General features: G+C 48.2%; 1 protein-coding gene across 1 annotated transcript; it reads left to right on the forward strand.

The window, feature by feature from the left end:
* Window positions 1-22796: 22796 nt before the first annotated feature.
* fzd8a (frizzled class receptor 8a) lies at window positions 22797-25562 on the forward strand. The gene has a single exon (XM_079755074.1). It carries the CDS (start codon window positions 23214-23216, stop codon window positions 24984-24986), a length of 1773 nt encoding a protein of 590 aa, XP_079611200.1. The 5' UTR covers window positions 22797-23213; the 3' UTR covers window positions 24987-25562.

A 25562-nucleotide genomic window follows, 5' to 3' on the forward strand; every position in this document is an offset into this window, starting at 1 on the left:
GAAGAGATGAGAGGGAAGTGAGAGACAGCGATGGGATTGGATGAGAAGTAGTCAGTAAGCGAGAAAAAAATAAAAAAAAGCCTTGATAGTTAAGCAGGACTTGTTTTTGCTGTCTATTAGAAGGCCTAATTTTACACACCACGTCTCCTAAAATAACCGGTTGGATTGGAGGGTCTTTTTGCTACATTATATTGCGTTGAAACACAAATATTCTCAGAGTTCCCCCTGAACTTAAAGGGTCCGCATGAAAGGAGGCTGCAAAGTGTTGATCCAAAAGTATTCAGGATGAAGTGATGAAAGTTCTTCAGTTGCTTCAGTTTCTTTTCTCAAAATGATATTCCAGACGCTTTTGTGTTAAACCTTCGGAATTACCTCCGGGCTACAAAAAATAATTCCTCCGCCGTTGTGTGATTAAATAAAGCAATTAGCAGAATCGTTTAAAGAGAGAACACTGCTTCAGATTACAAACGGAGTGTGGGGGGTGGGGGGAGAAATCAGCAACAGGCTAAACAGTTCCTTAATGCTGACTGACAGCGGAGGAAACGGTAACGTGTCATAAAGAACGAGCCGCTGTGTGTTTCTCTTTCTTCACCCCCTGGGGCGGTATTGAACAGGTTTCCACAGAAGCAAATGCACCGCACACGCACGCGGCTAATTATCAAAACTACATATTTTTAAAAAATCAAGAGTTTTGTTTCAATAGGAATAGCCAAACTAGTGACACACATTGGAAGTTAATCGCAACAGAACAACGCAGTCTTTTTCAAATTTGCCCTGGTGTGCCAGAAAGCAGGGGGAAGGTATGCTGAAGATAGACGCCGTGTGTGTGTGTGTGTGTGTGTGTGTGTGTGTGTGTGTGTGTGTGTGTGTGTGTGTGTGTGTGTGTGTGTGTGTGTGTGTGTGGGGGGGGGGGGGGGTGCGTAGGTGTGTGTGTGTGTGTGTGTGTGTGTGTGTGTTATAAAAGTGAGCAGCTTTGGAATAGCACCATGGGCAGATCATGCCATGGGCAGATCATTTGCACAATATGGTGGCAGTTAAATCTATATTTGTCCAATAGGGCAAGTGATGCAATGTTGTGAGTGACAGTGTACTGTACGTCTCTACAGTATCTCTACGTTTGTGTTTAGAGCTTGCTGCAGGTTGAGCAAGAAAGAAACTTCTGTTGTCTGTGGCTCTTGTTTTTTCGTTTTTTTTTTTATCTACCATCTCGCAGACAGAACAGCCTCTATTCTATCTGATCTGCTTTTTCCCTTTGAATCCTGATTATCATGGCACATTATTCGCAGCAATGTCTAGGAGACTCCTAGTGCTTTTCAAGGTCTAGTTGTGCCTTGTTCAGCAACCCACCCACCCCTACCCCAAAAAAAACGTATTACTTGTGAATTGTTTGCTTCCCCAACATGAATGCCAGGCTGGCAGGTGCTGGAGCGATCCGAAGTCTCTCAATGGAGCCGAGACGGCGCTGTTAACAGCGAAATATAATTTGTCCTCAGAGGTGGAGAGACGCGAACACAAACATAATTTATGTGTTTTAAAAAAAAAGGGGGAAAAAGCTGTGAAACGGGTTGTTTTAAAATACGTCTCTCCGTAGGAACGCAAGTGCGTCTCTGCCCTAGAGTTTCCCACCAGGAAGTGTAACGGTAAACAGACATTTGACAGCGGTTTGCCAGAGAACCGAAATGAAGCCACGGCTGTGTTCGCGTATTCTCTTTGAGATTGTCTCACGAACGCCCCGAACGCTAGGGAGTTTTTTTCTTTTGCATATGCAATCTTTCACTTTTTCCTGAGAGGACTTCCTTGACTCATAAATATTCATATTCAGCGAAAGGTACGAAAAAAAATAAACAATATTAGTGCTTGACGTACAAAAATAGAGGGGAGTGATCCCTTCTGACTAGGTGAGGTACTTTTTTTGTGACGATACTGCGTGGTGGCGGCGTAACGCTCTCAGGTATCGACAGGTGAGGGGAGTCGAGGGGGCTTCACAACCAAGGCAGTTTTAAAGTTGACGGTGTGCGTTTGTCAAATTTTACATTTCCCTTTCGTTTGCTCTCTCATTATGGCCCTTGGGACTCACCTGCAAGCTAGGATTTACATGTGATACACAGATGGTGTCTCCTTTGTTGTGTCTCCAACACACACACAAACACACACAAACACACACCTCTTCTAAACCACCCATTTGTACCCGTTGTTTTTCATGGCCTATAAGGAGCAGAACAGGCCAAGACAGACAGTGACGCTTGCAAAATGAAACTACGATACGATGTACAATGACCTGCAAGGGGGAGCTGGACATCAGACTGGTCTCTCTGTTTAACAGCAGAAACCAGACGGACAGTCATACAAACAAATGGAGAGACGGACGGACAGACCGCTCCACGGCCATAAATCAGTAAGTAGGGAGAGGGAAACTAAAAGTTAGAGACAAGTGAGAAGCAGGAGTGCAACGAGCGGGCGGTTGGTGGGGGATAGATAGTGTATGAGGCACGAGAGGGAACCAGGGATTAGGAGTGAAAGAGAGCAAGCGGGGAGGTGGGGTTGCGCTTGGTTGTGAGCGTGTGTGTGTGTGTGTAGTTGTGTCGGAGTTTGTGTGTGCGCGGACGGTTGGCAAAAAAGGTCTCATATTCAATGACCGCAGCACTCTTCCAATTTCTTCCTCGCTCACTTCTTTCTTTCCTGCCTGGCCCCGGTCCATGATTGAGGGGGACAGGCTCCACACTGGTTTAGCCCGCGGTCATATTGACTGCAGCCAGGCTGCTGGGTCTGATATGGCTGGAGGCTACGTATCTACCTGCCTGCCTGGACGGCCCGGCGGCTGGGCTGTAGCTGCTGGCTCCGGCTAGCTGGACAGGGAGAAGAGCCCTGTGCGCGCGTGCGTGTGTGTTTATATGTGTATGCTCGTGTGCGTGTATACGTGTGTGCGTGTGTGTGAGTATACGTGTGTGTGTGTGAGTATACGTGTGTGTGTATGTGTATACGTGTGTGTGTGTGTGTGTGTGTGTGTGTGTGTGTGTGTGTGTGTTCATGTATATGTGTATGCGTGTGTGTGTGTGTGTCTGTGTTTAGTTTTTCTCCACAGGGCAAAGAGCCGCTCTCCTGTCCACCGAATTAACGAGAGGAGGTCCAGGAGATAGCGAGCCTGACAGCTTGTCTGTCTGTTGAATACCTGCCGAGAGGCATGAGGGGGCAGCCCCCCGGTCGTCTCCACGCAGAGAGGACAGGAATCCCAATGAGTTCCCCCCCCAGCCACGACTGCACTTTGTATTTGTGTATGTATTCGCCCATTTTCAAATGAATCCAGATTGCGAACACACTCCTCTCGCTGTTCCAATGAGGAGCTTTGATGCTGGCGTTCTTCATCCAAACACGATGAAGAGGTGGGAGAGTGTTAGGAGGAAAGAAATCTGTTCAATCCAATGAATGTACAGCCTTCACGCCTTCAACCTTCACGCCCTGATACACTCTCGTCCAGCCGCTTCCAAACAGTTTTCAGCCAGTGCCAAGTCCTGCTTGACCCTCACCCTCTTTGGACCACTTTGACCTTCGCAAATACAATTTCCTATTTGCAGACACTAATTGCCAAGTTAATACTAACGTCAAAACTAAGTGCGGGTCCGTTTTCAACAGTGGTTGGCTCAATTAGCTGTCAGACGGTATGTGACATGTGATTTGTTGACTGCAATTTCCTTGGACTGATTCAAGGAGTATTTGGTATATTCAAGGAGTAATATTTTGCCTATACCAACAAACAGTTAATAATCGGCTACGGCTGTTCTTCAGAGAGGAACCTATGGCTTGAGAAACGTTGCTTTAGTCCTTCCGCCGGCGTTTGCTGTTTTGCTGAAGTACGGCAGGCAGTGGGTTAAACCCTGCAGTCTGCAGCACCATACCTGCTCAGCCTATGACAGCTGTCCACCCCTCAGAATCACACCCCTGTCAGACTTAGCGCCCCCTAATAGCTACTTATCACCGGCCCTGTGATTCATGGCACGTTTCAGGAGATGCTAGTTTACAGTTTCCCGCCAACTAATTATAGCGAGGTGAAATATGATGACAGGTTTCCTTTTAGACAAGGGGAGCTATAATATCTTTGTCTGTCTGTCTGTCTGTCTGTCTGTCTGTCTGTCTGTCTGTCTGTCTGTCTGCCTGTGTGTCTCTCTCTCTCTCTCTCTCTCTCTCTCTCTCTCTCTCTCTCTCTCTCGAAACAAGAGGAATGGCAGTACATCCTGTGTTTGTTGGCTGTTTCGTTTTAACCACAAGCTTCTGTTTGATTCCAGACTGGGGTTGGGGTTGGGCTGGGGGGGTTGGAGGGGCAGAAACCACAGACACGTAAACATTAGCGGTGGGCAAATGTAGACGGAGATGTTTAGAATTGCAAATGGGGCGCGTTATGTATCAAAGAGCAACCCCCCCCCCCCCCCCCCCCCACTCCCCTCCCTTCACGTCATTTGCCAAACCCGGCCCCTGGCCAATCCGATAAGGGGTATTAAGCCCATAAAAACACTAAAAACTTTAGCGGAGTGAGACGTGCGGCGATGCAGCCGTGTAATTCCCAGCACACGAGGGGGACGAGGAACTTTCATCTGCTCTCATTCCGGACGGATGGTTAACCGAGCAGGTCCTTCCCAGCGTGCTCCCCGCCCTGGTGATTAGGAGTCCTCCTCACAGATGAAATCATCAAAGTCTGAGTCTCGTCAACAAAAGTGATAGCGATCCATCTCTCCTGCCATCTCCGGCTGTAGACATAACCGGCTAAACTTAGAGAGGCAGGGGCCCCCCGTTTATAGAGTATTTGGGAGTCAATAAAGAAATGGCGATGGATTGCGAAAACGAGGAGAGAGAAGAGAGTTCCCCAGCGGTGACTAGTGGGTTGTGTAAGGAGTACGTTTGTTTTCGGAAGTCATCGTAGCTACTTCTCATTTCATTAGGCTGTAAGGACGACGAGAGTGGTGTTGAAGCTGACTCGCATGGTGTCCATTCAAGGCACCAGGATGGGCTCTGTGTTGCTCATTTATGTTGTTCCACTGGCACATTATGGTGCGCACTATACTAGGAATTCAATCTCTGTGTGTCTACAATGAATACAAAGGGAAGCCTTCCCATGATGGGTCTCATTAATCGGAGGTCCGTCACCCTCCGAGTTCCTCAACAGAGGATGTGTCCCAGTTATCAGCCATTGTGTTTGGTCCATCATGCGACTGAAAATAGAGATGGCTCCCTTTTGAAAAGACTCAGACTCTCCGTTTTTTTGTTGCTCCATTTAAGTGATAGAGTGCTGCTGCCGGTGGGAACCTAAGGACAGCAAATAGCATCGCCTGGGGGAGATACAACTAAAAAAAACAGAAAAGAATGGACGCTTTGTCTGACCTAGGCATCACATAATGTGTGTGGTGGGTATAGCATATAGCATCATGCTAAATAAGGTTCTGCATGAGAAACTGTATAAGAGTTGATGGGCAATGGTTGAGGTTGTCACGTGATGGATGTTATGCCAAGTTGTAAGCATAGGCTTTTAGGTCTCTCTCACTCTGCCTCTCTATTTTCTCTGCTCTTATGATCTGTGTGAAAGAAAACAAGTAGACTTTCATTCGTAAATATATTCAGGACTGGACTGCCAATGTCTTCAACACACAGACCCAAGAATACTTTTTCCTCTACAATCCCAGGTCAGATAAAATAAAACACAGGTTACAGATCCCTGAATGGTATACCGTACGTTATTGAACGTTGAAAGTATAAAAGCCATAGACGAGGAAAAATATGTAGGCCACTTAGATAGCGGGGGAAGGAAGACCAGAAGTGATGCAATCAAGGATGGCGGCAGTGGCACCATCAAATCGAACGTGTCTGTACCTGATCGCTGAGCAGCTGAGCGGCTGACACAGCACAGAACAGGAAATGACGGTCTTATGGTGCCTGCTACTCATGCATGGAACTTAGCCACAACCAGTCAGAAAGGACAGGTTTAGCTGGTTAAGGCCATTACCATACACTAGGATGTTTTCTAACAACACCCCATTACTAAGCTTTCTGGATGTGCAATCGCCTGCCTGTCTTTTTGTATTTATGTATGAGGCAAATTACAGCATGCAGCTTTGAAGCTGAATTGAGTTTTATTATAACTGGGATCCCCATAATACAGACAGGCCAGAAAACTGCATGACCACTCCACAGCCAAGTTAATAACACACTTGAATAACACACAAAAATATTTTATTCTAGCAAGAATGTTAATAATCAGGTTGTTTACATTTCAAATCCAGCAGAAATATCTGTTTAGATTTGTTTAGATTTAGATTTAGCCTTTCCAGTCTATATTTTCTTCTTAGCGCAGTATAACACAGTGAATGTCAATATATGTTTCAGGCTAATCCCTTTGCCAGGATTGAAGTTCTACCTAACGTATCCCCTTGTGACATTAACAACAGATTGACATTAAAGAGATGTGGTTTTACGTCAACAAAATGTGTTCATGTTAACATTTGTCAAGTTAGGGCATTCCAATTGTTCCCTGGAAACCAGAGCTTGAGGATGGCGTGGTCTGAATACTATAAATAACAATAAAACAATCATACGAGTTCAGCGTTGTCCTCCATGCGCCCATCTAGATCTTTGACCAAAAGGAGGCTACTTGTGACCCATTGTGCGCTTGAACTGAGGAGTTTTTCATGGAGGTCTCGCACCTGAGACAAAGGCGCCGATCCTTTGGAGCCCATTGTCCAAGTTCTGTGACAAAAGATAACACGCCGCATTAGCAGTCGCGTTAAACTGTGTCAACCCCCCACCCCATTCAACGCACACAACCGCCATGCCCTCGCCCCCATGAATATGTCTCCATTGTTTACCGCGTGTAATGTTACAATCTCATTATTAAATGATGGCATATATATAAAGTCTGACACTGGAGCCAGTGGCCCCTGGGCCCAGCAAGGAGCCAAAGGAATGGTCGCAGGAGGAGAGAGACCAGAACCGGGGGTTTGAAGCGTTTAGCGGTGGCGGGTGTCAGCGCAAGTTACCTCTGATGGCTGTTGTGTCGGCCCCCAATTAGACCTAATTGGATTGCTGGTAACCCCTTAAATTAGCTTGCCTAATAGGGTTTCCTGCTGTCAGACTACCGTGTACAAAATGATGAATAAATAGTGTATTTGAGCTGTGAGGCAGTTGTTTAACACTATGTGAAACGGGAAGAAGAAAAAAATAAAAGGGAAAATGTTAACAAAAATGCCAATTAAGTGGGGCTCGGGCATTAAAGTTAACAGGATAAAGAGTGAGGGGTGGGTGGGAGGTGGGGGGGGGGGGGAATGACATAGACAGATAGAGAGCAGGAAAGAGTGGCAGTAAAGCACAACGGCGCAAGGGAACAACTAATGGGAATGGAATGCAGTATATTGTCACCCTGAGATTGAATATTTAACAAAGCGTGCGGTTAAAAAGTAACACAAGGCTCAGGCATTGACATTCCTATTAATGTTTAACTAGCCAGGGCAGGACATTCAGACGTGTATTCTTTGGATTGGTTTTGCATAAAGAACGAGAATGCCACATGAAAAGCGGGAATTTAGAAAATAAATCAAAAGCCCAAATGGACAGGGCGTTGTTGTTCAGCTCGAGCCTGTGTTGAAACGGCTAAATGTCAGGAAATAAATGCTGATAAATGCCTATGCCTGTGCCTCTAATTTCACACATGCTTCTTCACACTTAGAGGAAAACAATTTAAAACCGACAAATCTCAAAACACAGGCACCGCCATCTCCTTAAAAGCTCAATAACAGCCCATTCAACTCGGCGGAAAGCTCCAGACTTGCATACGGATAAGCCTTAAAAGTTGGACAAGCTTTTATTTACCCTTGTAACAGAAACAGTCATGGTGCTCGCGATATCTAAATGTGATTGGGTGACGGGGTTTGCTTAAGGAGGAATGGAGATGACATACTAGCTCGACAAATCGGTTTCATTCACACGCTAATTTGTGGCTCTAATGGGCCCCGGTCCTATTGCGGCCCGACACAGTGGCCCTAGACTGCCTGCTGTGCTGCATAGTAGGTCTGAGCCTTACCAACCTAATCCAGCTCCATAGGTGGCTGCTGCCCTCGTCACCATCCATTTACTGCTCGTGTTTTTTAAGGTCAACGTTTGCCATCTGATTTCAATGGGACAAAATCCCAGCCGATAGATCATCAGGGGTACGTGTCGAAGGTTAAGAGAGAAGGTAGAGAAGGTAAATGTCCTTTGGGAAAAGTTGCACTTCAACTTCTCTTTCGAGGTAGGAATCGGCGTGCATGCATGCGTTGCTGCGGCGGCCATTTCTACCTTATCGCTCTAGCACGCTATCCAATACTCATTTATAAAGGCAGACGCTAGTCATACAGCCATACCTGGGATGCATCGAAACTCCTGAAGCCCATAAGGACACGACCAGCCATCCTTGGCCTTCTCAATCCAATCAAATCCCCCCCTCAACGCCACAGGGGGCTGGGGGGGGGGGGGTCCTCATCCTGATAATTACTTTGGGGATGTTGAGATTGTAATGCCCACGGGAGAAAATAAAATCTCTGCCATTGGTACAAACTCAACAGTGGTTCAATGAGCCTGACAAGATGGAACGTTTGATCCTCACAAAAAGATGGGCCGGAAAAATCTGTAAAAAGGCATTACCTCGAAGAAATCCAATCTGAGCGTTCACTCCTGAAGGACATAGCTGATATCTGGATGAATGCGTGTATACATACCAGTGGATCCGTGATTTGCCCAAGGGCCAAGGCAAAACCATTCATAACTTACCATAGGTGGAGATGTTTATTTCTTCAGGGCTGTTTAAATTGTATCAATGTTTTTATCCTTCATTGGATTTGGACATTGATGCTAGTGTTTGAATTTGGGTTTGACTTTGTCTGACTTGTGTAGGTCTAGTAAAGATGGACTGGAAAGACATAATATAATAATTTTAACAGAAAAATCCAAAAACACCTACAAATTAACTAACCAAACGGCCTGCTTGGGGTTGTGTTTACCTTCCCATTACACCACATCGCGTAACTGAATAACAAATGTTGCAGCAGACTAATTGCAAGGTAATTGCTAAATTCTTGTTTGGCCACATTTTTGAGTGGATTCATTTGGGTCAACTAAAACCAGAGCAGACAACAGCAGAACAATGGGGGGCTGTGGGGGCTGGTGTTAATGCAACCGGATTGCTGTTGGCCCTTGCTATCTTAAGAGATAGTAAATATGTCAGGCCGTGTCGGTCATCCCGGCCGCAGCTGCATTAGCAAGACAATGGACCAAGGTCCATGGTGTAGAATGGAGCAATTCGTTAGTGAGGCCTGTTAATCATTTGTTTGCTCTGGCGGTCAAACAGTCATTAGTGGTACAGCGATAAGGTGAGGGTGTGGCGTTAAGAATACTCTGACAATTAATGACTTGCCCTGGCTGGTGGGAAAACACATTGCAGGGTGTGTGTGAGTGTGTGTGCACGCCGTTTGACAACTTTATGAAAAATTAAACAAACACCACGAAACAAAAACATTAACAGGCAAGCTGCGGATTGGCTTCACATTGTAACGGTTTTCCAAGGAAAATGACAACCCAAAAATTCCCCAACACATGATTAGGTCTACTATGACACACAGAGATATGAACTGTATGCAAGCATTTCCACCGGCCCCCTGTTTACCCAGACCCATGACAGGTGTGTGGCTGGGGCCCGGGATCAGGAGTCTTTACTCTCTGTTCCTTTGTGATGCTCCTGCCTAATGAGGCATGGAGGTTGCAGGCTGTGGCAACCCGGTACGCGACCGGGCTCTGGGAGCATGGACACACAGAGAAGAGAAGCCACACAACAGGTGAGACCTGATACCAGTCTCTCTAAAGGAGCGATGGGAGTGGTTTGACCGACGCAAAGTCAAGAAAGCCCGGTGAACTCCGACCCCGGCCTCACCTTCCCCTTTCTTAGAACGGTCAAAAGAGTCTCGCCTCCCGTGTAAACCTGAGGCGGTCCCAAACTAGCCCAGAATTCCTCTGGCCAAATGCAATGATATACAATTACTTCCTGTTATGTATCCTCGGTGTTCCCCCTGAAAGGGAGGTATGTGATTCCCTCAGCTGGGAAAGGACTGCTTCCTCTGTGTAAACGCCCAGGAGAGAAGAAAATTGCGGAAAAATATCAGGCTTTAAAATACATTATTATCTCCATTCACCTCTGCAAAACTAAAGCTTTCTGGCAGTTGGTAGGCCTACTCTCAAGTCAGCTTTTCCAGCTGTGGATTTGTGTGTCATTGTCAGATTAGGGCTGCGGTTGTTGCATGAATACAGAGCTGGTTGTCCTCGTTTCGTAATATTAGTCCCTGTTTGGCTCACAGCCAGTACAGTAGGGGTAAATTGAGTAAATACAGACGGGCCATGCAGATGCTAATGCACTTAGTGCTAGCAGTAAACAAAATGAGATTACTGGAGAAGGGAAGGCAAACTTCGAATTTGATTTACTCAGGCTTAGCGTAAACAGCTTGTCAAACTCCAGCTCGGCTGCAGTGGAAAGACGGTGGAATGTGTGTTTGACTAACAAGTACAAGTAAGTGTTCCCGGCTATTTATAAACGCACACAGCCAATTGTCATAGTAATTGGCATTGACGGTGAAAAGTGAATGTGTAAGCACATTTCACCCCAAAATGTTTACAGAAATATTGTTTCTGTTTTGTATTATTCAGTTATGCTTTTTGAGTGATAGGGGGATTATAGGAAATGAAATGGAGCTAGGAACCAATCTGTCTGGGCTGTTATACCACTGCAATGAGAATACTGCTGGGAGAAATAAACAGAGGAATGGGAGATACTGAATGGCAAAAGGCGCTGGCAAAAGGCGCTGGCAAAAGCCCGGCTGAACGTTAGTGTCGTTAGCGTGGCCGTGTGCCTCCGTGACATTAGCATAATCCCTGACATAATCCAGGGACAACAGCACCGTAACCCAGTCAAAACGGCAAGGCCTGTGAGAAGAAAATGTAATAGCACCTATAACTTCAGGCTTTTATTACATGATAGTTACACGTAGATAGCGGGTTAAGTTATAGCCCCCCAGAGAAAGTTTTCCACGTGTCCTCATGTGAAGAAAAAAAAGGCTGAGGCTAATTGCGTGTCAATAATTCCAATGCTTAATTTTAATGACCAGGAGAGTTCATTTATGTCTTGCCTGGGCTCCTGACGATGTGATTAGCAGGGATGAAAGATAAAGCTAGAGGGAGAGAGAGAGAGATGGGAATGGGGGTGAGTTGGGGGGTGAGTTGGGGGGGGGGGGGGGGGGGGGGGGGGGGGGGGGGTAGATAACGGTAGTGTTCGCTATTGTCTCCCTTCCCCGGATGGCAGCCAGGTCCTTGCAGACTCCTGAGTCGGCAGTTTGGTGAAGTGGCTGCACAAAGACAAGGAGGGTGAGGAAGAGGGGAGCGGGTGAGGAAGGGAGAGAGGCGAGTGAAAAGAAAGTGTGTATCTTGTATTCCCTCCCCCCCATCCCCATAGAGCCACCATGTCATTTCTATAAGCAGCCAATCATAATTAACCAGGGGGGGGGGGGCAAGGCCTCTCAATCACAATCTACACGAACGCGAAACGTCTGGTAAGCCAGCGAAACGTTCCTCATAAACCTAATTTTCCGCTGTAATACAAAAATCCACTGTTGATCTTATGTAATCCCCGGACGCAGAAGGGACACAATCTTTGTGGTGGAAGCCAAAAGGTATTACGGGCACATTATCTGGCATCTAGAAACAAGTTTGGTTTGAAACAAAGGGGGCGGGACCCCCTAGGAGGACACCGTCCCCCACCGTGATTGGTGGGAGATTATAAAGCATCACGGAGCGGTTCCGACAATGGCCGCACTTCCTCGGAGCCCTAATGGCCCCTAAGCCACGACTTTTGTTCCCTGATTAGCCGACCTATTCAGGGCTCAGCCACCCTAATTGCGTAGCCCATGTAGCTAGCCAGCGTTACAGTGGGAATTAATGAGACACAATTACTGCGGCCCAGCAAGCGCTGTCCACGACGACCGCAGAGCAGAGCAGCACTCCTCTATTGAATCAAAGCAGAAGAAGAAAATACCAATCACCCTACGAATAGACTATCCGCCATCGTGAATGATAATAAAAAAAATAAATAATAATAACAACGTAAAAAAATCATGAAATAAAACACAGCCGAGTGCCACAGCAGGATCCCTCCCACTCGACAGGAAACCAAAAACCAAACAAATACGACAAAAGAAAGAGCGGAAGAAAAGTATTTATAAATGGATTTATTCAAAACTATCTCACAATTAGGCCCCAGAGTGACTGGGTTAGAGAGTGGGCGAGGGAGAGAAAGAGGCAAGGGACAATGCGGGGAGAGGCAGCATTCAATAGCAATGGCAAAGAAAAAAAGAGGAAAAAAAGGCCTGTAGATACAAAGGCAGGAGAATGACAGGCACAAGAGTGAAACCTGCTCAGGAAAAAACCAGGAGAGGAGGGAAGGGAATGAAAAAGAGGCTGGGAAGTGGTGTGGGTGGGGAGGGGAGAAAGGGGGGTGGTGGTGGCTGGAGTGATGGGGGCATTGCAGTGGAGGGGTTGGGTTTTGGGTGTGTAGAGAGCAGAGAGCGTCTCGCTGGAGTCAAAGCTACAATGTGATACGCCTACCCCCCCCAGAGCCCCCCTGGCCACCTCGGAGATATCATCAAGGTGCTCTGGGAGAACCTGGGATGTACGGAGGCACCTAGGTGGGGGGCGGGGAGTCAGCGAGAGGACGGGGGCAGGTTAGAATGGCCCTGAACGTCTTAATGATAATGGTCTGCAGTGGCAGCAGCACACACACTTTGAAAGAAAGGAAATGACGCTTTGAGAATGGAGAGTGTTCCTCCAGAGAGCATTCACAAGCGTTAGCCATGGTGTTGTATTGGAGGGGTTTAGCTTGGAGCGCAGTTGGCGCGTGCTGGAGATCATCTGCACACATGCACACATATACATCACACACACACACACACACTGGCGGCAGTGTCAATGGGCTCTTTTTTATTTCTTTATTCTGGCGCTGCTAGGCTAGATGTGGTAATGGGGAAAGCCATCTCCATTTCATTAGAATACAAAAAGGCCCACAGTACTACACCTTTGGGCTATGACTGACAGTCCACAGCAAAACAGTGAACCGGGTCATTTTTAACCTTCGCAGTGCTACAGCGGTTGGATTTGACTTTGCCTAAACAGTTCTGAATTAATTAGTCTGTATTGTTTCGCTAGGATTTCCGAGATGGTCTCGCCTGACTTTGAAACACTATTTAGACCTTGAAAATGCCTGCATAATACATCGATATACAAGCCACTCTATTCCAATCAACAGATTGCTTTCCGTGCGCTCAAGTGGAATGTGAATTCTACCCCAAGATTATACTCTAATAAAGAGGATTAGCCCTCTTTGTGTCATGGAATAGTTTCCAACACTGCAAGTTTGTTTGCGGGTGGCTGTCAGGAATGTTGGCTTTAGGTGCTTTGTGTTCACTCACCTGTCAGGCCCTTTTCGCCTTACTTTGGCAGATTGAAACAACATCCACCCTGCAGTCCTCCCTCTCCCCCTCCCCCTCCAGTAACCCCACCCACCCCCCGCTCCCCCTCGCTCCGTCCTCCCGTCCGTCCGCCCGGGCTAAGCACTCAGCGGGGTGTAGCAGGCCTCGGTCGGGTGGGGGTTTACTGCCCTCGCCCCGGCGTTATCAGTGCAGTGGGAGTCCGTCTGTCTCGGGCCCCCGCTAAGAGCATTTCACCTGAAAGGCCTTTGTATTCCTCAGACCCCTGCGCTAACCCCCCCCCCCCCCCCCTAACCCCCCATACCTCGTCACTCCTCTCCCAGAACAGGTCACTGCCTGGAGCCATTCCACCCGGATATGGGCCCTCCTCAAGTTTCTACCTCTTAAGAGGAGGAAAAAAGAGAAAGGCAGACCGTGGGGAGAGAGAGAGGGCTTTAGAAGAGAGGTCAGGCGCTCAGGTGAGCTTACGTGTAGCCTGTCAATCATACAGCACGCCCCCCCCCACCCCCACACCCCGCCTGTGCCCCCCTACTCTTCACAACTTGTGGTCCTACGCCCACTGCACTCCCGTCACTCATTTTACAATTGTGTGTGTGGGCGTCCTTCATACACCTCACTTCCCAAAGTGTAATTCGTTTAGAAGTATAAGTGACAGTAATTAGAATGTTACTATATAACAGTAAGTAATATGATATTACTCATAATTATATTATTATAATTATTACAATTACATTAACACTTAATATAATATAATTATTAGTAACTAGTATATTCATATTATCCTATTATATATAGTATGAATTGTTACACATATATATCGTATATATCTATATAGTAACCCTACTGTTGGGCTCTCGTCAGGTTGCCAACCGTATCATAGAACAGTACTACTATGGCAGCCATGCTGACTGCTGGCCCACATATTGACAGTAGCATATGCCAAAATGTGATACTAGATCTTGCCTCCGTTTATGTAACAAACGATGATGAATGGGCCTGTATGCCGAGGACAAGACTGCTTTCAGAAGACCCAATGTGGAAATGACCCGCAACATATTGCAGACTGTTCATGCCGGTAACAAATGTTGTTGCTAGCTCCGGAGATTACACAGGTTAGCGGAGATAAAAAACAGCCCTGAAATGTTTATTCAAGCTGCGGGATATATAATACCATATAATTCAGAGTGATGTGCAGATGAACATGGACTTCATTGTTACCGGGCAATACCATAACAAGTACAGTAACATCATAGCACTCAGATTGACCTTGCTAAATTGGAGCTTCAGCCTAGCGGTGCACGCTGTGCGACTTGCCATTGTCTGGAGATGTGGATCTTAATGGTGTCATTTACTGATAAACATGCCCTGCGTCTATGTCTGTGTATGGACGGATATCATCAGCTAATGCAGACCCCCAAAGCTTTTATCTTCCCCCTGCTTCACCTAGCTGATGCAATCAGCGAAGGCAAAGGAGACAAAATTTACCTCAAATAAGGCTTTGTCTCGGAGTCGTCTAGTAACCCCATTTCAACACAGAGATTTCAAACCAACCAATTATCGTTTGCCAAACACAAGGGTGTTTTAAAGGCAGGAAAGTCGATCCAAAATGTCAGGGCTGGGGTTTCATCTCGGCATGCTGTTGCACAGTGCACAGTCAGAGCAAGACTGGATGGAAGGCCACACGCTCATTAAATCAGTAATTCTTGTTTCGCGCTATCTAGAAATTACCCTGCCAGAGAAGAGACACAATGGTTTCAATCTGGTTACATTCATACATTTCATTTTGTGGGACCCGGTGTGTTTGTTAATGCAACATTCAGTGCTCTTAATTATGTCTGTTTCGGAAAAAAAACAAAAGGGCCGACCCCAACGGCTAATGTGATTTTGTCATGAGAATGCAGGATTGATGCTACCTTTTGTGAGGTTGCCTCATCTTGCTAACCATGCTATCTGGAGTACACTACTTCAAATGAAAAAACAACATTGTAAGAAGTACCTCTAAACAAAAACAATATATAAATATACATAATTTGTTTTCGGGGATTTAGCATTGGATTTGTTTAGAGGTACTACTTATCCTGTACAATAATAACATATATATATATATATATATATATATATATAAATAAATGTATATATGGAGCTTTTCTGGGACCATAGTCCCTGGGTGTATTTAGCTGTGTCTATAAACTAGAAGACTTTACGTAAACTGTACATACATAGGATTTATGGATCGCTGTATATGGGAGAAGGCCATTGCATAAAGAAAATATTGTTCCTGTTGACCCCAGGGAGCGAAGGGACGGCAAACGTTGGAAAGCAACCTCTTCTTTGGATGGGCTTCTGAAGACCCCAGGGCCTAGCCTACTCATGGTAACACAGAGAGGGTGTGTATTTACCCAACTGCTTATTTAAACCCTCTATGGACCCTGTAATCAATGTCACTTATTGGTTGGCTAAATGCTACACTGGATAAACTGTAGTTTTCGTTGGAATCCTTAGATGAAAAAAGTGCAAAAAGTGAAGCAAGTCTTTTCACTGGGACGTAAATCAAAAAAGGAGGAGTGGTTTGGCAGGGTACGAACAGTACAACATTTATAACGACGCAGTTGTTCAAGGTCAACAATGGGCACGGTCCAGCCATAAGCGGCCCTGGAAAAATCGGATTCATGCCTCAGTGACTGGCGTGTAATTACCCGATACGACTGCCATGATATTAACCGCAGCGGACGTTCGTGTTTGATTGCTGTTTTTCGCAGTGCTCACAAAGACGGGAGCTGTACCGAAGCAGGCCTCGTTCCTATGTTAGGCCCAAATGAGTTTATAAGCAGACATATGCTAGCATCGCGGATTAAGAAGGACAAGGCTCGTTATATCAGTTCATATCAATTATTCACTGGGAGGAGATGCGCCTGTCACTGCTCCTACCACCGAGAGCGGGCGGGGCTGCTGGTTGGGATGGGGTTGGGGGGTGGGGGAGTAGTGAGTCAAAGTGTGAAGGTGCGCTGGAGAACGTGCCTGGGATAGTGGGGGTCACGGGGAGGCCTTTACAGAGAGCCCCCCGGCTGTCTCAAGTCTTTACTCTCTATCACCACGGCGCTCCCTCCGTCTCGCTGTCTCTTCGCGTACCCCCCAGTTACCCCGCCCACCGGAGATGTGTGGGAGTAGAAACTCGTCAAACTCATCTCTTCACTCTAGGACGGATGCCAGCGCATATTCCCCACATCCAGCCTGTCAGGCAGGCGTCGGCACGCAGGGAAAAAAGAAAACTCAAAATGACAGCGAAATTAATAAATAACGCGGCTGTTTGTGATCCGCGGCGCTTTATTACATAAATAAACACGTCCTAATCGGACTGCTAATGAGCAGTGTGGTTTGCCGCGGCCAGCTTGCCAGGGGCCATCTTTCGGTCTTCCATGTGCGCGATAAGAGTGCGGCCGACAGACAGACAGAAAGACAGACAGAGAGACAGAGAGACAGAGCAGTTAAGTTGTGAAGTCAGACAGCGAGCGCTTGAGCGCCGTTGAGCTGTGAAGCCAGAGAGACCGAGACAGAGACAGAGACAGAGAGAGAGAGAGAGATGGGTTGAGTTGTGAAAACTCCACAAGGTCATTTGTGCATTTCACACATCTGCTGCCTCCATCGTTCTCCACCTGCCACCCTGCAGATGTGTATTTACCCACTTCTACCTGCTCTCCCTCTCCCTCTCCCTTCCTCCCTCCCTCTCTCCCGTCCCTCTTAACTCTATCTCCGTCTGTCTGGCGGTCAGCCTTGTCCTCGCCATCTGTTTTCGCAGTACTGATGGAGGGAGACTGGCGGGGGTGGGGGTGGGGGGGGGTAGTAAACAAGAGATGGTTGAGATGGAGAGAGCGAGAGAGAGAGAAAGAAAGAGCATTTGTTATTAAAGCTGCCCAGTAGGAAAAGACAGATGTGAGTAGATCCCGGTGCATCCATCCCCACGCTAAATGTACATTTTGGAGCAGGATGAAGCCCTGCCCTAAACTTATGTGGACAAGCATTTATGGGTAGCCGTGGGGATGCAATCCATTTAGTATAACAGTGGACATTTCACCAAGGAAGTCACAACACTGGTAGGAGCGAGAGATATTCAATAGTTATTACCATACTATTGTGGCTCGTTCTTCCTGCCATATAACCTGTTACATGCTATAGATTAGCTTTAGGTGGAACCACGGTCCTTCTTTATCAGGTGGAAAGTTGAGCGATGCGGTTCCTCTCTGTACCCATTGCACTGTTTATTATGACTCTTCTGAATACAGTGAGGATAATCTAGTGCTCCATTTTAATAGTGGAGTCGCATACTATTTGGCTGAATGCCACAGTGCTTTTTGGGGCACCTCCTGTTAAAACTGTCAGACTTATCATTTCTCAACATATAAACATCATTCTGTAGCCATACAGCTCCAATCATTGTAGATTTTTTCATGCCGGGTTACAAACACCACTGTTGCCTACGCCTCCATCTAAAAAGAAAAGTTTGACAAACTGTCAAACCGTCTTCTCCTCGTGGGATGGTGGCCCAGATAACACACACACACACTACAGTTCAGTACTTGCATCTGAAGGCTTCACCCTGGCAGGCCTCAAAACAAGGGGGCGCCGCCTCAAAGCCCCGCGGGAGACCAGCGACCGTCCGCCCCTCACGCCGCGGGTCCGGAAGCGGGCGAAGGGGGTCGGGTATGGCGGCTCTTGGATCACATGAATTCAAAGGAGCCGCATAAATAGTCATTATGTGGTCTTAATTAGCGCTCTTCTGCTGGCCAAACACACACACACACACACACACATAAATACAAAGACCCTCATGGGTCTGGCTGGGGTAAGCAGCACCCGAGGGCGACGTACTCTGTCTTTCTCCCACCCCGACCCCAGAGTAAACCCAGGCGATCCATGTGTGCCTCTGCTGGAGCCAATGAGCCGGCCGTCTCGGGGAAGTGAGGGCTGGTGTTTCCTCCCCTGTGGGTCCTGGGAGCAGATGGCAACCCCAGAGCCGCCACTGAGAGAAGAGACTGCTCGCAGACAGGCCCGGCCTCGTCTCAGGTTACACACAGGTGTTAGACAGCTCAGCCTCCCCTTTGTGTTTGAGTTTGCATGTTGTCTGCCTCTTCAAACATGCATGCAAGCCTGTGTGGGCATATGTGGATGTGCATGTTGTTCACTTTAATATTGCATGCATGTATGCATCTGTGTGTGTGTGTGTGTGTGTGTGTGTGTGTGTGTGTGTGTGTGTGTGTGTGTGTGTGTGTGTGTGTGTGTGTGTGTGTGTGTGTGTGTGTGTGTGTGTGTGTGTGTGTGTGTGTGTGCGCGTGCGTGCGTGTGTACTCATGCATGTGTCCATGTGTGTGTGTGTGCTTGTGCATGCAGCACATATGTGCTGGGTTAGGTGAGCCAGATCTCTCTGCAGGCTGCCTGGCTCTCCTGGCCAGAGAGAACAAGCAGCATGCTGTTTTACAAGTGGGGAGATGAAGCGGACAGGGGTGTCAAGTAGCAGGCCCCGCGCCCGCCAGACAGCACAGCACTACTGCCGGCTCATCTCGTCCATGTGGCTTCAATTTCACCAGAGAAAACCTCCATACAATCGTAGAGAAACACACACACACACACACACACATAAACACAAACACATACAGAGGCCAGGATCAGCCAACAATAGAATTTCCTTGGCACCAGCCACATGACATGGGCTGTCATCATGGAAGCCATTCTGGCCATTCTTGTCGTGAAATAATCAAGACTTTTTTAGCTTTTATACTTTTGAGACTGATGGTTATTCCGTCTTCAGACGGATTTTCATTAATCCCTTCGGCCGTTTCCATCTGGGATTGACTCCGTTTTACATATTGCACAGATTCACACAGGATAAGGTGACGGCAAGCCCTTTGCCGGTCTGTAATGCATCTGTCTCTCCCCCTGTCCCCCCCACTCTCCTGCCCTAGCGATATACTGCAGAAGTTCTACTATATTTCATAAGACTAAATCTCAAAACACACACACGCTCCCAAACATTCACATTCCTAAACACCCTCACACCATATACAACAATGTAATCTCAGAAACACACACAAACACACACACACACACACACACACACACACACACACACACTTGAGGGAGGGACAAGCTTAAAGACACACACACACACACACACACACACACACAACACAATTGATGGAGCTTAAAGACACACACACACACACACACACACACACACACACACACACACAACACACACACACGGGAAGGAGTGACAGCTTAAAGACACACACACGTGAAGGCAGAAAAAGCTTAAACACACGCACACACACAAACACACACACACACCCTAGGCTACGGTGGGAGGACTTCCTTGGGCAGGCTGCTGGCCCAGCAGTAGGCTGATTGGAGGGGCCGGCTGTGTTTGTTAAGGTAATGGGGGGCCCTAGGTGAGCTCATTCACTGGGGCACACGTTCCACGCTCCCTCACCTCAGGAGGCCAGAGCCTCCCCCTTCCCCCACTGACCTACCTCCCTCCCCCTCGCACCTCCTCTCCCCGAGCCGATAGAGTCGCCGCAGGTTAAGAGCGGAGAGGATAGCGGTGGACGGAGGGCGACTTGCAGTGTCTAGCTATCCCCCCTCCTCCCCCCGATCCCTCTACCAAAATCCCTTCAGCCACCTCTGGTTATACCTGAAAGTGATTACGGGGGCCGACCATGAGCAAACAAGCCCCAAATGGAGTGTCTTTAGAGGGGCTGAGGCTTTGGGCTGGGCTAGGGTTGGGCGGGGGGAGCTGGGTGGAGGAGTGGGTGGGTGGGCGGGTCCTCCTCCTCCTCTTTCCCCATCTCTCTTTGGAGAAGGAAGGCCTGAGCAAACAGGGCTAATGAAGTCTTAACAAGCCGCCCGGGGTTAGCGCGAGCCCGCTAAATGCCAGCCAGGCTCTCCGAATTGTGTCCGGCAGATTGGCTAAATCTCCTTGAGGTTTTTCCTTTACAAGATAAAGTTGTATTAGCATCTCTCTCTCTCTCTCTCTCTCTCTCTCTCTCTCTCTCTCTCTCTCTCTCTCTCTCTCTCTCTCTATTATTCTCTCTCTAGCTCTCTCTCTCTCCCTCCAGAGCCACCTTGGAGCGAAGTCCAGAGTCAGAGAAGCACACTTGATGGGCTTCTTTTCTTCACCGGGGACTACTTGATTCTCCACTGAAGGACGGGGATTTAAACCCAATATGTTCCATTTGAGTCTTGACCTGATCCGGAAACATATTCATTGAGCGATCGCGTTTGATTTCTTTATTCATGTTTTTTGTTCTAATCCAAAGTGTGTGACACTCACTCCTGACCATCACAAACCAAGTAAATGATTACATAGGAAGAAAAAAAAATTCAAGCAACCTCAATCCTCCCTGCTTTCCTATCCTTCCTTCCCTCACTCATTCACCCTCTTCCAATCTCCCTCTCCCACGGCTAGTTTCCTATTGGGTGAGCACAGTATCAACTAGTCATTTATCTGTGACTCATATACGGTACAATGCACATTGAAGTGCAAACCCTTTCCCTCTGGCACAGGTTTATCTACACAGAGCTGTCAAACATTTGTATGTACAATATTTTCTTCTTGTTCTGCTGTCTATTCCCATCCGTAACAAGCCCTTGTACCGGGAGTGTAAATGGGTGGTCGTCTGTCTTGTTTCATTCATTCCTGCTCTTTGGAACTCTCTCTCTCTCTCTCTCTCTCTCTCTCTCTCTCTCTCTCTCTCTCTCTCTCTCTCTCTCTCTCTCTCTCTCTCTCTCTCTCTCTCTCTCTCTCTCTCTCTCTCTCTCTCTCTCTCTCTCTCTCTCTCTCTCTCTCTCTCTCTCTCTCTCTATCCCCTCCGTATCGCTGGAGTGAATCGCCACTGCTCTCACTGCTCTTGCCTGAGAGCCACACACACACAATGCCTCATTATGCCTGGAGCATGGGAAACCTATGGGAATACACATGTTTTTACATCATACTGAGTAACAAAAAATAATAAAGATCTGCATGGATTTCCTGGCATGCAACATATCGCTGGGTGTGAACACACAAGATGTGTGTGTGTGTGTGTGTGTGTGTGTGTGTGTGTGTGTGTGTGTGTGTGTGTGTGTGTGTGTGTTTGACAAGGTCAGTCTCTTTTTCGGCTTTCAGTGTAACAAGCACAAAAAAAGATAATCCTACCATTGGCGGAATTAATATCAAGTTTACAAGTTTAACAGATGTGCTTTGGTAATTGTGTGTCTCCAATATCTTGTCGGGCATGCTTAGGCTAAACGTTGCTTATCACACTCTATCTATTATAGAAGTCCAGCGGATTTCACGTTTTATTAAGGGTTTGGTCACATTTCAGCCAGGTTGGAATGTCACCCACTCAGCCAAGGAAATGAACAGCTTTTGTAAAATTGGCCATTCAATTCTGTAAACAGAGATAGCAACAACAAACATGAGAGTAATTACATTATAATAATTGGCTTATAGGTATGTAGGGAAATATTCGATTAAAAGACCATAACACGTTGAAATGGGGTCAACAATTCTTTGTTTTGTTTGGTCGTTAGACAGACCAATTCATTTAATTTTGTGGTTATTTATATGCGAGCCCCACTGGGCATGCTTTCCTCCCAACAACTGATCCGCTGTTAGTTAACTGGGCCCTGCCACTGTTTGCCTTGACGGCGCTTGGGTTTTGCCACAGACGCAATTACGCCACCCGCGGCGCCCCATGCAAGCCTTAAACGAAACATTAACACCTCATTTGAAGAATAAAAACAGCGTTTCACGAGGACAGACAGCACAACGGGCAGTCTTATCATGCGCAAATTAACCAATTTGCAAAAATGCTTCACACAGAAAGAATAGTCTTCCTGCGGAATTGCGTCACGCACGATTTGAAAGTAACGCTTAAATAAACAATATGCTAGGGAACTTAGTTTAATTGTATTAACTCCCAGGATAACCTAGTAGGTGTATCCCCTTCATAAATACGTGGTGGGCTCCTGCGGTTATAGAATAGACCCCGAAACGATATCATCCCTACATTGTAGACGTTTGCGAAACACATTATTATTTACAAGATCACCATTTAAATCCAATGATACAACTAGTTAAACAACAGGGTAAACTAGAATTGTGTTGCGAAGTCCAGCCCCTGCTGCTCAGTAATTGGCGGAGCCGGGAAGGGGGCGTGCCCGCAGGGGCTGACATATAAATAAGAAACTCCGCGTCTGACTCGCCACGATGTGTATGGGAAACAAGACAGGGTGACGCGCGTACCGAATGTAGCCGCTGTGTTTGGAAGAAAGAAGGCAAGCATTCTCCACGCACAGGCCCACGTTTGCTTTTTTTGTTTTAAATCGCGAAACAAATGCAGATTTCTAGGCGATCGGTTGCACGGGAATACAAAAGGACCAGCCGGTTGTAAGGTGGATTCGCAGTTAATTTTTCTCTCAGCCATCTTGACTGCTCGCCTGAAGGCGATTTTCTCCTGTCCGCACCTCTGCTGAAAGTAAACACGGCTTGCAAATTACTTGCAACTCCGTGCCAAAGAGTGCAGCGAGATGGGCTCGCTGCGATACATCTAGTCGGACTTTGCGAGTGACTGAACGATTTGGATCGCGGTGGGATTCAGCACGGAATCAGCCGTGAGAGTGGAGGATACGACGCGCGGGAGGATGGCGTACGACCTGTTGGGGATTTACCTGCTCCTCTCCCTGGCTCTGCTGCCTCGCTCCAGCGGCACCGCGGCCAAGGAGATCACCTGCCAGGAGATCTCGGTGCCCCTGTGCAAGGGGGTCGGCTACAACTACACCTACATGCCTAACCAGTTCAACCACGACACGCAGGACGAGGCTGGACTGGAGGTGCACCAGTTCTGGCCCCTGGTCGAGATCCAGTGTTCCCCTGACCTGAAGTTTTTCCTGTGCAGCATGTACACCCCTATTTGCCTGGAGGACTACAAGAAGCCCCTGCCCCCGTGCCGGAGCGTGTGTGAGCGGGCGCGGGCAGGCTGCGCGCCCCTCATGAGGCAGTACGGCTTCCCCTGGCCGGACCGGATGAAATGCGACCTGCTCCCGGTGCAAGGCAACCCCGACACGCTGTGCATGGACTACAACCGCACCGACTCCACCACGGTGTCCCCCGTGCTGTCGAAGCCGACCAACCACCCGAGTAAGTCGCTGAACCCGAACCACCACAACAACAACAGTAAGCCGGGGCGCAACCGCCCCAGCGCGCCCGGCAAACACAAGCCGGCGGCGGCGGCTCCCTGCGAGCCGGTGTGCGACTGCCTGCCGCCGATGGTGCCGGTGAACACGGACCGCCACCCGCTCTACAACCGAGTGAAGACGGGACAGATCACCAACTGCGCGATGCCCTGCCACAACCCCTACTTCACGCCCGACGAGCGGACGTTCACCGCCTTCTGGATTGGGCTGTGGTCCGTGCTGTGCTTCGTGTCGACGTTCGCCACGGTGGCTACGTTCCTCATCGACATGGAGCGCTTCAAGTACCCGGAGCGCCCCATCATCTTCCTGTCCGCCTGCTACATGTTTGTTTCCATTGGCTACATCGTGCGCCTCATCGCCGGCCACGAGAAGGTGGCGTGCAACCGGGACTACGACGCAGAGCACGTCCACTACGAGACCACCGGGCCGGCGCTGTGCACGGTGGTCTTCCTCCTCGTCTACTTCTTCGGCATGGCCAGCTCCATCTGGTGGGTCATCCTGTCCCTGACCTGGTTCCTGGCCGCGGGCATGAAATGGGGCAACGAGGCGATCGCCGGCTACTCGCAGTACTTCCACCTCGCCGCCTGGCTCATCCCCAGCATGAAGTCCATCGCCGTGCTGGCCCTCAGCTCGGTGGACGGGGACTCGGTGGCGGGCATCTGCTACGTGGGCAACCAGAACCTTGATAACCTGCGGGGCTTCGTGCTGGCGCCGCTCGTCATCTACCTGTTCATCGGGACCATGTTCCTCCTGGCGGGCTTCGTGTCGCTGTTCCGCATACGCAGTGTCATCAAGCAGGGGGGCACCAAGACTGACAAGCTGGAGAAGCTGATGATCCGCATCGGCGTGTTCACGGTGCTGTACACCGTGCCCGCCACCGTCATCGTTGCCTGCTACTTTTACGAGCAACACAACCGCCAGAGCTGGGAGGTGAGCCACAACTGCACTTGCTCGTCGGAGCGGGCGCGCCGGCGGCCGGACTACGCCGTGTTCATGCTCAAGTACTTTATGTGCCTCCTGGTGGGCATCACGTCCGGCGTGTGGATATGGTCCGGGAAGACCCTGGAATCGTGGAGGGCCTTCTGCACGCGCTGCTGCTGGGGCAGCAAGGGCACGGGCGGCTCCATGTACAGTGACGTCAGCACGGGTCTGACGTGGAGGTCGGGCACGGCCAGCTCCGTGTCCTGTCCCAAGCAGCTGCCCCTGTCCCAGCAGGTCTAAGGGCCGGCCCGGCGGAGCGCTAATTGTTTGGGAGATAACCCATCACCACCACCGCCACCACCACCACTACCCCCCGAAGCCTTAACAATTAGCATAGTAATCAACTGTTGATGGGGGCCCATGTGGAAGAAAGCTGTGTGTGTGTGTGTGTGGGGGGGGGGGGGGGGGGGGGGGGGACTGGTCGAAAACAATGTACCCAGCATTAGCACAGGATAATTTCTCCCTGTTTATATGTATTAGGGTGTTACAGACTGAAGCTTATCTGCCATGTCGGCATTACTTGTTCTGAGATGCCTTTTGAGGCAAAGAGACAAAAAACTTGATTTATTTTTTAGTAGCTTGCTTCGTGGCAAGAGCGTCGAGACGTTTTTAACCATTCTTACTACACAGTGCCAGAGCTATTCCATTGTATAATTCAATCACCATAGCTGGTTTAAATTAAGCCTTAAAGAAAAAAGTGCCCACCTTTTCTACAGGGCACCCTACTTTTTTTGTATTCATATTTATATCAAATGGTTGTGTACAAACGTGTAAATTTTGTGTATAACAGAATACTTTATAAGCTATTGTAAATTT

The sequence above is a fragment of the Pollachius pollachius genome, assembly GCF_949987615.1.
Source record: "Pollachius pollachius genome assembly, chromosome: 17".
Classification (NCBI taxonomy): Eukaryota; Metazoa; Chordata; class Actinopteri; order Gadiformes; family Gadidae; genus Pollachius; species Pollachius pollachius.